We start from the raw sequence: 12,500 nt of genomic DNA on the forward strand, positions 1-12,500 counted from the left end.
CAGGGCGAACCGGACCCCGACTTGAAGCGGAGGTGTAATGCTTCTCCCTTAAGGGGCTTATTTTAGATAATAACCGGCGACGTTCTATAGGCTACATTATTACACGGCTACTTGCCGAAACGAAAAAATAACTTCACACGGTGTGTCTTTTTACAATTTATTTGTTACCATTCGTAGTGTTGATCAGCAGAGAAATAGTCCGCCAAAGACGTTGACGTTGCTAAGCAACCGAATCCGCTGGGTTTGATAAGTTACCGGACTACTTGCAGAGTGTTACACAGACGTGAATCAGGCAAAAAAGCCATTTTCCTTGACAGTGCAAGTTCGGGTTGCATAAAAGTATAGACGGACCAATTGCGAACTACCGCAGCTGCTGATGCCATCTCTCTAAGTTACACCCACCCCAAACCAATCGGAATAAGTGTATACATGTCGATTATAGCGGACTACACCACCTCTTCTATTCCGCATAGAATTGTATTCCGATCAGAGAATTGTATTCCGATTGAGGCGTATATATGATCATTTTTTATTCAGATTGAGCTGTTCTTCCACTTCTATTCGGAACAGATGTGTCCATGTAAACGCGGCTACTGAAAACCATCATAGGATAATGAGAATGGAAGCGCATTGGTCTTTAAGACATGCGTTGTCCTTCCTGCGGCCCCTACGCCTCACCGGGTCCCAGCGGTCATGATGGCCGACTCTCCCATCCGGGCCGCGACGTCCGCCAACAGACCAATGTACCGCTCACCCCCCAGGGGCCGTAGGGGCCCTGGGCCCCCGGACGGGCCGGCCTCGGCTCCCTCCAGCAGCACGTACTCCATGGCCACGAGGTCTTGAAGGGCCCCCACTCTGTCCAGGAACCAGCCCACCGCTGCTGGGTTGGTGAGGTTGAGCTTCACACAGAAGTGCCCCCCCCACTGACTCAGCACTGGGACCTGAGAACAACAGAACCGCTCTGAAGCTCCATGGACTCATTATATCAGACAGACAGATACTATTGAAAGAGAGAGAGAGAGAGAGAGAGAGAGAGAGAGAGAGAGAGAGAGAGAGAGAGAGAGATAGATAGATATATAGAAACTGATAGAGTGAGAGAGAGAGAGAGAGAGACGCTCGCATCCAAGAATGAGTATAGTATCAAGTGTAGGTTGCAAACGGCATTAACTATTTAAAAGTGCAAAAACGCCAACATATTCTTTATTTTGCTGTTCACTTTTTTTTATCCCGACAAAAGTCTTAAGGAAAGTTCTTCTGGTACTTTCTCGTAGATCGCACCATCTTTCCCCGCATCACCTTCTCTTCCATTTTGATATCGCTGTGTTGTCTCTCTGTTGTAGAGACAACGCAGCAACACCTCTACCCAAGTCCCACCCCTGGAATCGCAAAGCCGAGGGTAAATTGGGGTGGGAAATCAAGCCGGTAAATTACCTCGGTCAGTGTAAACGTGCAGACCATGCCGGGAAAAAGGCGGCATAAGACAGACAGACCAATAGATAGCTAGACAGACAGACAGATGTCCTCACCAGCTGTCCCTGGGGGCCAGAGGGCAGGCTGAGCCAGTACTTCTCTCCTCCGGCCCCTCCGGCCAGCGAGCTGTGGAACTGGGCGGTGTGGACGCTCAGGAAGGGGGTGAGGGTGATGGAAATGTTCAGAAGCTTGACCAGCCCCAGGTCCCTGGTCTGTCTCTTGGACAGCCCTCTCCTCCTGCCCGTGAGGTAGTCATGGTCCTGGGACAGAGAGGGGTCACGGGTCAGCAGGCCGTGTTGGTGTGTCTGGTTGGTGTGTTAAGGGTTAATATTGAATTCCACGGCTGAACTTCATTACAGCGATTGCCACAGAGTACAACTGAGTAATTTGTGTGCGGATCGTTTTGGGATAATGCCTGAGTGGCGGTGAGACTGTGTTTTGCTGACCAGTGTGTGTGAGGGGCCATGTGGGAACGTTCTGCACACACTGCGCCACTCCAAGCCCAATGATGCACTGCCATTGGGTGGCAAAACTGCAGTATTATCGGTGCCAACAGCAGGTTATTTACTTGCTGGATTTACTAACCATTAGATGCTGCATGCAACGCTCAGCTATTGTTCTTCTTAACCTTTCTTATTCTTTCTTATTATGTATTGATTTGTCTTTCTGGCTTATTGGCAATGGATATTTTGACCAGAAGAATTAAAACCATGAGTTGATGGTACACTCGTTGGGGGGATGAACAGGCCACAGAGCAGCCTCTGTTGGGGTGTTCCAGACAGATTAGCATTCAACAAAAGATTTATTCTTACATAATGTCTTTAGAACACAAAGGTTAAACTATGGAGGGGGGGGGGTGTCCACCCGGTTTAGTGAGGATAAACACGTTGTGCAATTTCAACATTTAAGACAAACACACACACATTGGAGCTCAACTTTATGTAATGGGATGTCTGAATGTGAGCGCACTAATTCTCCCCAGTCTTTCCAAATTGAGACTGAACAGTCACGTAGTGTTGTGTGACGGGTCAATAAAGAACGCTCGTGAAACTAAAAATAAGCAATAGACCAATGGCTTTGATGCCGTTCACACGACTGTGATGCTGCTCAACACCCCTGCTGCTCAGACCACCGTTAACTTTCCACACAAAACCGCTCGACCACGGAGCTCCTGGGAACGAAGTGGAGCTAAAGCTGCTCGTCCACACACCAGCCTCAGACCCAGCGGTGTTCATGAGAAAACAGATTCTCTTTCACCATGACGCTGTCTTTTCTGTTGTGTTCTCCCCTCCTACTTAGCGGCAGGACACCTGGTGAGGAGGTCATGGGAACATGAGAGGTGAACTCTTGGAAACGCTGTAGTCCCATACCTGATCAACTCAGCCTGTGAAAATAAGTGTATAGCGTATTGAACACTTTCACAGTTCCTGTACAATAGTAATTCACAGCACAACACTATTGTTTATAACATCATATGTATGCAATTTTTGGTTAGATGCTAAAGTACTAATAAAGTTGACTTCTGTGAGTCTGGGTCATGGTCTCATGGTGTGTAACAGGGTGGGGCAAGTATCACACAAGTAAGGCAAGTCACACACATTATCAGTGATGGAGGATTTAATGGTATAATTATTAATTCATTGAATGTACTCTCAACTGAAAATTTCTGTAATGAATCATTTCAAAGAGTAAGTTGGTGGACAATGATGGACAATGGTGGTATGGTGTCTTGGTTTAGCACCATTAAGGCTACATTATTTTCCTTTCTTTTTGTATCTATTTTTGTATTTTAGTGTGATTTGTATGTTTTCCATTTACTGTGGTGTAAGACAAGCAACTTAGATTACGTAAATAAAAATACAGCAACAATTTCCATGGAAATGTTTGGTAGAAAACAGCCCTCACAGCACTTCAGCACATTCAACGAAAACATTCTAGTCCAGAGAGTGTTTTGTGCCTCTGAATAAGCAGGACATGATTGAACTATGGATGTAAGGAACACATCCAGGATGCTCTGCAATACTGACACAACATTCTGAAACATTTGGACCACAATTGTTGACACAATGCTAAAGGAACTTTTCATTTTGAGGGCATTGACTTTTTATATGAGACAATTACTTTGCTTTGAAGCATCAGTTAAATGTTTTAGGTGAGTAATGACCTTTTGCACATGAGCTATGGTGTGGTGCTGCACTATAGAGAACGTAAACTCTGTTTCATGAACTGAGCCAAAGCAAGTGAGAGAAACTGTCAGTTTGCTGTTGTCTCTATTGAACCCCCAGACCCAGGAACACATGTGTTCTCCAAGTGAAAAACATGTTGTTCTCCTTGGTGACATTCCAGTGAACCTGTAATCCTTCCCTCTCCCACTGTTACCCTGGAGTGGACGTCCACAAGAACACCGCTTTCACCGGCCTCTCTGACCAGCGGCCTAATCCCCTCCTTACCAACAGGCCTGATGCCAGAGTTCAGTAATTACACAGTTCAGGAAACACACCTTCAGCTATAGATGAGGATAAAGGATACATAGACAGACAGAGAGACAGACAGACAGACATACAGACAGACAGATAAAATGGATGGATGGATGGATGGATTGAGGGATGGATAGAATATGACGTGAATATAAATATAAATAAATGGATAGATATTTAAATAGTTAGATAGACAGACAGATTGATGGATCGATAGATAGATATATAGATATATAGATAGACGGACGGACGAACAGACAGACAGACAGACAGATTGATAGATAGAGCAATAGATAGATAGTTGGATGGATAGATTTGGTTGTAACGTTAAAGGTCTTGATGGTGTATGATATAATACAGTCTATGGGAAATTAAATATGCAGCATCATCCTCATTCATTATTTCACAGACACAGACACAACTCATCATCAATACTTTAGCCTTATCCTTTGAGGATGACTCAAAGAACCAGAAGGTTCTCACGATGAAATCCTCCAATCTGGATCTCAACCTAATGAAGGCTGGATCTCAAACCCAAATTGCGGAGGCTGGTTGACAGAACATACCATGTCAGCGAGGAGGGTGGTGGAATGTTCGCCGAGGCTGATGACCCCCTCACTCAGATGGTGTCTCCTGAGGCGGTTTGAGAAGGTTCTCAGTTCCCTCTCCACCTTCACACCCGAGTCCACACTGGCTAGAAAATTCCAGAAAGGTAACCTAAAAAATCAGAAAAAAAAAAAAAAATCAGATATTTTTATTGATCTCGGTCTAATTAAGGCATTACACCGTTATGCCAAACTCTGGATTATAGGAGGAAGAGAAGGAATCAATTTACGGAATAACTATTCCAGAAAGAGAAGAAGAAAAATAACTGCAAGGCATTACAATCTGAGGACACTTGCAGTTGCTTGTTAAGTTACTTAAAAAAACATATACCAAAACATTTGCATATGTACCAAAAGTAATGCATGTAATTCAGTAAAATGTGCAGATAGAAATGAGCATGAAATATGTATTTACATAATGTGTAATAAATGTATGTTAATATCTTTAAAAAGGCTCTTGGATTTCTGCACATGAAGAAGATAAGGAGCCCTGATGGGATCTGCTGCCTCTATGTCACTGCATGCTTGTCATGTCCATGTGTTCAGAAGAAGCTGAATGTCATGTCCTTTCTATGTCGTGAGGCACGGAGACCCACCAGAGGGTTCTCATGTTCGGCAGCTCCCTGCTGTGCTGGGAGAGCTGTGACGCTGCCTCCTGGTGGACGGCCTTGACATGGCGGGCCACACACACGCTATACTGCAGAGGAAGGCGCTCCATGCCGGGCAGCGACTGGAGGCAGAACTGCTGCCTGCTCTCCAGCCCCAGCTGGACCGGGATGTCTGGGGAGAGCAGCACGGCCACACCTGAGGACGCAAGAACGCACGTCCAGGCAGGAAGTGGAGTGTGAACGTGGATTGGAGCCTTATTGGAGCCTTATTCAGCCTTATATCAGCTTAGCATAACAACATCTGCGTTATGACAAATGAAACAAAACAAAAACATGAACCTAGATTCATGGTTGTAGATTGTAGTTCACCAGGTTATGTTAAAGGTCCGTATGTGTGTTTGCCAAAGTGTGCAAATTTACAAACACTCGTTACATAGCGTTAAATAATGACACATCAAGGGTTCTGATATGCCCTATTCAAATTGTCTTTGTTTCTCTGAATGAAAACTGAATATCTAATTCTACTAATGAGCTGTGGCCAGGTAGCTCATACTAGACCAATCATGTACAAGAAGCTGGAACATCCAATTAGTGGCTGCCCAGCAACGGAACAGCTAAGCATATGAAACATCCAAGGCTGTATGAACAGAATCATAACTGGATGGCATTACCTATAAATAGACAGCAAGACAAGAGGAATCCCTTACACTGCCAAAGACCTCCAGAGCTAGTTCGACAGAAGAAGGAATTGTCAACGTAAATACAATATAAGGCGCCCAAACAGTCAAGGAATAAAGTATTGCTGCAGATCAAAATGTTGCACGACAGTTTGACAAATAAGATGTTTGTGTATGCAGTACAGTTACCAAACCACAGGTTCAGATTAGTCTGAATGAGTCTGCTGCACAATTTATAGAAACTTGTAGCACCGATTGTGATACGCTATGACCTGAACAAGCCTGTGTTTTCGATCAGTTACCGGTGTAACATTTTCCCGTTCGACCTCCTCCAGAAAGACCCACAGTGTGTCCCGACACTTTAAACATTTAGAAAAAAGTGAGGCGCTATTGGCCTTACGATGTGATTGTCAATGGCAGATGTCATTGATGTGACATAGAGTGAGAGTGTTAGCGAGAACGGAGCCGGCACCGAGGCGGAGGGTAGCCTGGGTCAGTGGTATCACCTGACCGGCTCCTCCAGAAGGAGCCTGAGGAGCATGTGGTTGGATGAGTTTACTGTCGCTCCACACCGGCGCTGGTGGAGTGTCTGTTTACCGAGAACCCTGAGAGATCTGGGGAGCACCAGGCAGTGCAAGGAAAGGGGGGGCACTGGAATACTAGGTCACAGTCATTGCTTATTGTTTGTCCTCCGTAGAGGACACACACACACTCGCACACAAACACATGAACGCACACCACAGCACACACACATTACATCATAGGTACAGGGCACGTTAACAACATGCAACAAGCTAAAATAACAACAACATTAAGACAAATAGTGAGGCGCAGTCACAATGAAAGACCCTAGGCAACTGCTAAAACATAAAAAAAAGACTGTTCATACAAATCAATCCAATTTCGTATTCTATTACTGTGGTAAACAAAGCTGGAGGACAAAAAGCAGAGGAACCGTCTTCAATACTTTAATGCTCCCAATGCCAACTGAGTCTGTGTCAGTAGTATCATAGAGTATCATAGACCATTTGAAATGATGAGATTATGTGAAGCAGATAATTGTGTTCACAGATGTAGCTGCCCTGAGAGGAATGCCAGCCCACTCTCAAGTTACCTCCTCCCATTCCTTACCCCCTTGCTCCCTTCCTCTAACCCCTTCCCAAGTACCACCGTCTCCCACCGTCCCCTGCTACCCTTCAGCCCAGCTCGCTATACCTTCCCCACTGCATGGCTCTCTTCCGTGCTAGCTTGGCCACTGACCCCGTAGAAACAAATCCTTCATCTATACACACCTGTCGCCCTGGCCAAGTATATCCTAGCGTAGCATGTCCGCGTAGAGCCTAGCCTAGCCTAGCCTAGCTGAGCTTAGCCCTCCAACTTCTTGACCCAATCAGTTATGACCAACTTAACAAGATCTCAGAGACGGAAAGACGATCCGGCGGTCTCTCCTGGAACGTGAACCATATCCAGGCCAGACAAACTGCTTTCATTCCCAGTATGGACAGTTTCAAGCTCCTCTGATGAGACACGATGAGGTAGAGACCAGCAGAATGCAGGACCAACAGTAATACTGTGGAATCAGACACAGAGAGGGTGTCCTACATGGCGACAGGGAGTTTGCGTGAAGGCATAATGTCAAACAGATAGCTGTGACACCTCTACTACCCTTTCCCAAGGTATTAAGTCGCAACCTCTGGGTTTATTAGAAAAGATATAAGCAGCCGTGAAATGTATATTTTAAGATGTGAGGGCCCTGCTTGCTTTGGCTTGGCAAGGCCTCCATCATCGTATAAGAGGAGGTTGTTGATAACAGGTGTGTGGCAGACAGTGTTCACACTTTTCATGAATTAGTTCAGTTCAGTTTTTTTTAGGTGAGAAATGAAAATGAAGGGTTAGGGGCGCAGGGGTTTTGCGGGGGTGTTGCGCAGGGGTTGCCAATTTGTTGATATTTCCATATAGTGTTGTGTATGCTAGGGCTGTGAGATATACCGGTAGTAAGAGTTATATCCAATGTGCGAAATACGAAGGGGTCCGGGGGGGCTCGACCCCCCGATTTTCCCATGAGACCCCTGAAAGTCTCAAATTTTGTCCAAAAAGAATTTAAAAAAAAATGAACGTCACTAATGGTCACTTAAATGTTTTAAGCTCACCATGTCCAGTATTCAGAATTCAAAACATTTATTCACAAATATGTTCTATTTTTTACAAAGCGGAGCCAGTCAGTCCTATGCGCGTATGCAAATTAGCCATGTGCGCCAAACAGAAGAAAGACGTAATGTTGAAGTCATACTAAAAACGGATAGTAAGCGAAAGCTAAACGAAAGCTAAAGTGTATAACTCACACACTTTGGGTCTATTCTAAATGAAGGTAAGAGGCTATTTTTTAAATCTTTGCAGTGACTGAATTGTGATGATAGAACTGATTGTTGTGCATAAGATGCGACTGTGCGTGTGTCCTTTCCGGGTTCGGCATACTGCATGGTTATGTAGGCCTTGTGGTTGGCAGCCTTGGAGTTGAAGAAGTTGGAGTGATTGTGTACGTGCGTGCGTGAGAGAGAGTGCAGACCCGCTGTGGTGATGTTTGGCTTGTCGTGGGCTGTCTGTCAGCATCTGCCGTGGTTGGACGAATGTGCTTTGTGTATGTGTTCAATGATGTATCTTTGTCTGATCGTATTTGCTGTAGATGGATAGACGATCGGTCATACTGCAGGCTCTCATTTGCAAGTGCACTGATTGCGTGCCGGTCTCTGATAGGCTATATACCTGGCATTTATTCAGTTGATTGCTCTTCTAAATGTACCAGATTGGTGCCAATTATTGTCGTGTTTGCATTGTAACTTAATTGTAACTTGTAACTTAACTTTGCCTCTTCCTGTTATAAAACAACGTGCATCCAAACTACTTTAGCCAATGCAGCCTCAGATGTCAGTGTTGCTTTACGAATACTATAGCATATCGGATTATCAACATTTTTTAAGTGTGTGTGTGTGTGTGTTGTCATGTAGGCTAAAGACTGATTGTCTTGTCTTGCATCCATGACATGTTGTAATGTTATAGATAGGCCTACTGCATATTGAGAAAATGTATATTGGTATTGCGCAACAATCGGGGGATGGGTACCCCGAATATTGACGGGTATTTCGCACACTGGTTATACCGGTATATTTTGAAAGAGATATGTAGGCTGGTTGAGACAATATCGCCATACCGGTATATTATATATTATTTTGATGTTGCCTTGCGGAGGACTGCCCATTTCTCAGACACTCCATTTTTCCTTTATTTCGAAAAAAATAAACCCTCTGCTCCGACATCCTATTGTTCCGACCATATAAGCTTTTGTGGATCACCTCCCATAATCTAAGATCTGAATCATCAAGCCGGGGCTAAGATTCAGATCTTAGCTCCGAAGCCGGAGCGCTCCGCAGCGCGCAGTGAGTGCCACAATTGGACCTCAACAGTGGCGCTCACTTCACATAATCTTCTAATAAGTTCTTTATTTGGGTAAATAAAGACGGGTTCAGTTCAAAGTTCACAGAAAAATGTGTTCAATGAACGTGTTCTTTTGAACTCGTTCATGCACAACACTGGTGGCAGACCAGCTAACAGCTGTCACTCAAGTGTTTCAACATCACACATCTGATTCATTCATCACAATAAGACATGTTTTTTATAATAAAGGCTGATGTGGCATGTTACAGGGAGTTACACAGTTCTGTTAAATCCTTAATATAATCCAAAATACATAACTTGCTGCAATCTGCATCTTCCACTATCTCACTAGAAGATGTGGATGTCTGGTTGACCGTATCCAGTCCCCTTCATGCAGATTGTAAAAAGAAAATTAAAAACAAGGTAGCTTTAAAAAAAGAACAGGCATATTACATAAATGCCATGACATCTACTGGCATGTATTTGCTTACTGTGAAGAGTGCACACAAAGCGGAATAGATTGTCCCTGAGACAGACATGAGACAGACATGACACAGACATGAGACGGACATGAGATGGACAGCTCTGTCTCTTAACGGTCTACCGGAGGAGACTCAAGTCCAAAGCTAAACATTTAAACCACACATGTGGATTTACTCTTTTTCTCTCGCTCTCTCTCTCTCGCTCTCTCTCCTTCTCTCGCTGTCTCTCTTTCTCTCTCTCTCTCTCAGACTGCTGACGGCCTCGTGACTCATCCAAGAGGTCAAAGGTGAAGAGCCAGGCTGACTAAAGGATGGAGGGGGTGATACTAGCTCATGCTGCAGACCATGTGCCCACAGTCCCCCCCTCCCCCTATGTTTCATACCTATTTCCATGACGCCTGCAAACCTACAGTCTTCACCAACAAAGTCATCAATGAAATCTCAAAATGTGTGATCTTCCATCTTCTACCAAGATACATTCCCTTGTGTGGAGCCACGGTGGGGGTGGCTGTGGGGGTGGATGTGTGGGTGGATGTGTGAGTGGATGTGTGGGTGGATGTGTGGGTGGATGTGTGGAGCCACGGTGGGGGTGGATGTGTGGGTGGATGTGTGGGTGGATGTGTGGGTGGATGTGTGGGTGGATGTGTGGGTGGGTGGAGCCACGGTGGGGGTGGATGTGTGGGTGGATGTGTGGGTGGATGTGTGGGTGGATGTGTGGGTGGGTGGAGCCACGGTGGGGGTGGATGTGTGGGTGGATGTGAGGAGCCACGGGGGGGGAGGGGGGGGTGGATGTGTGGAGCCAGAGTGGGGGTGGACACTTGGCATAACGCGCTCATTATATCACTCCTCCACAATGACGGTACTAAACATGATCACACAGGGTTCCTATCCACACATGGCCCCCACGACTTCCTGCAACTCTTACACCAAAGTTTTCCAGCTAATTTAGATTTTGCGATTAATCTAGATTAAACTCAGCATTATCATGTTCTGATTCAATACAACCTAAAGGCTTCAGAAGCTCAGACCTGGACTGGGTGGAAGTGCGTTCAGGGTTGGATGTTAATGGGATTTCATGTCCCCACGGCGTGTGGTTTCAGCACCATTCAAGCTGTCCCCAGCAGCTCGGGAATACGGTACGTTTAGAGACAGGTGGGCCCACGGAAAGAACCAACAGTTGGCATCCATCTCAAATGTCACCCTACTGTACTGCACTGCTGTGGGGCATTCCTTCTTATCCTTCACTCTCTTACCCCGGCTCACTCTTAACACAAGACCCACACAACACACTCCTCTCTCCATTTTCTCTCTCTCTCTCTCTCTCTGTCCAGGAGTTCTCTCTGTCACGAATAGCTATCACAGTCCAAATATTACACCAATGCTTGCTCTGATAACTTTAGCTACAGCGATGTATGTGTTTGTCTCTGGGTGGTAACCATGGCGACTTCTGGACATTTCTTTGTGACCCCGATCAGTGTTGTGTCATCAGGGTAAACACAGCCAATTAAGGGCAACATTCAATCATTTAAAAATGATAAAAACAAGACTGTGTGTTTGTCTGTTTGTGTTTGTTGATGTGTGTGTCCTATTTACTAATCAATTGAATCGCTGATCACGTTAATACACTGAACTCTTCGTCAGACATGTCAGAGCGTTTGCCTGTTCATTAGCGTGTATTAAAACCAATCAATATCTTGTGAGGACCTGAACGGCTGGACGGATGAGAAGAACAATGATCTGTTTCCTGACCTTGATCTTCCAGTGCAGCGTGTGATGACACTCAGAGCTACAAATACAACCAGTGGACTTCTGCTTAGGACGATGACGTGCAGTCTGGAGGCAGGGTCCAGGGTGAGGAGAAATGAAGATGAATATTATTATTATTATATTTAATTCTAAAATGGCCACGGTATTATCCGTTAAACCCCTTCAAGAGTCGGACACATTATGCACATTATGTCTTGCAATCTATCCAGTTCAACTCATCAAGCTACACCATGAGAGCCATCAGAGAACCAGCCTGCTCCCTCATAGGACAGGTGGTCACACGTGTGCCTGAATGACTGATCCATCATCCAATAAGCTTTGGGCATTGCTGTTTCCCTGCCAGAGCCCTGGCCTGATATGTCTGAGCTTATGCCTGCATTCTGCTGGGAGTGGATGCCTAGCAACGCTGATCCAGTTGTCCTGATTGGAGTCACTTTTGGTCCGATGTGTTTTGCCTTCCCTGTGTTGGTGAGCAAAGAATCAATGAGTTACGCCGGGTACCAGACTACTTACTACAACACCCTACCACTAACCCGGGTCAGCTGGCCCTGAGTTACATAACACACTCTGATGTGTACGTGTGTGTGTGTGTGTGTGTGTGTGTGTGTGTGTGTGTGTGTGTGAGAGAGGCTGGTTTATAAAGAGAGGGCCGAGCCCACAGTGAGTGAACAGACGTTATTTTGTCGCATTATAAATATGGCTTTTAGCAGATGTTGTGTCCTCCAGTTAGCTCCACAAACACACACATACACTCACTAAGTATATTTATAAAGATATTTATACACATGCAAAGTGTGTGTAATTCCTTAACACGTTGACAGACTGATACACAACTACAACTAAGCTTAATGTAATATCCACACACAAATATACAAACATCATAAACAAATGTGCGCACATGCACAATCACACACACACACACACACACACACACACACACACACACTGTACACATTCCTCATCAGTCACGTTAACAATTTAC

General features: G+C 45.1%; 1 protein-coding gene across 2 annotated transcripts in view; it reads right to left on the reverse strand.

The window, feature by feature from the left end:
- The window catches only part of LOC311357721 (SITS-binding protein), a 33,050-nt gene that overhangs the window by 15,400 nt on the left and 5,150 nt on the right, over positions 1-12,500 (reverse strand). For both annotated transcript variants that reach the window (XM_084477757.1, XM_084477758.1), the window contains 4 exons: positions 5,149-5,356; positions 4,514-4,664; positions 1,527-1,730; positions 679-941 (listed from right to left, as the gene is read on the reverse strand). In XM_084477757.1, coding sequence (XP_084333883.1) covers positions 679-941; positions 1,527-1,730; positions 4,514-4,664; positions 5,149-5,356 — 826 coding nt within the window. The remainder of the gene's footprint in view (positions 1-678; positions 942-1,526; positions 1,731-4,513; positions 4,665-5,148; positions 5,357-12,500) is intronic.

This window comes from Micromesistius poutassou (genome assembly GCF_964030765.1).
Source record: "Micromesistius poutassou genome assembly, chromosome: 13".
Taxonomy (NCBI): domain Eukaryota; kingdom Metazoa; phylum Chordata; class Actinopteri; order Gadiformes; family Gadidae; genus Micromesistius; species Micromesistius poutassou.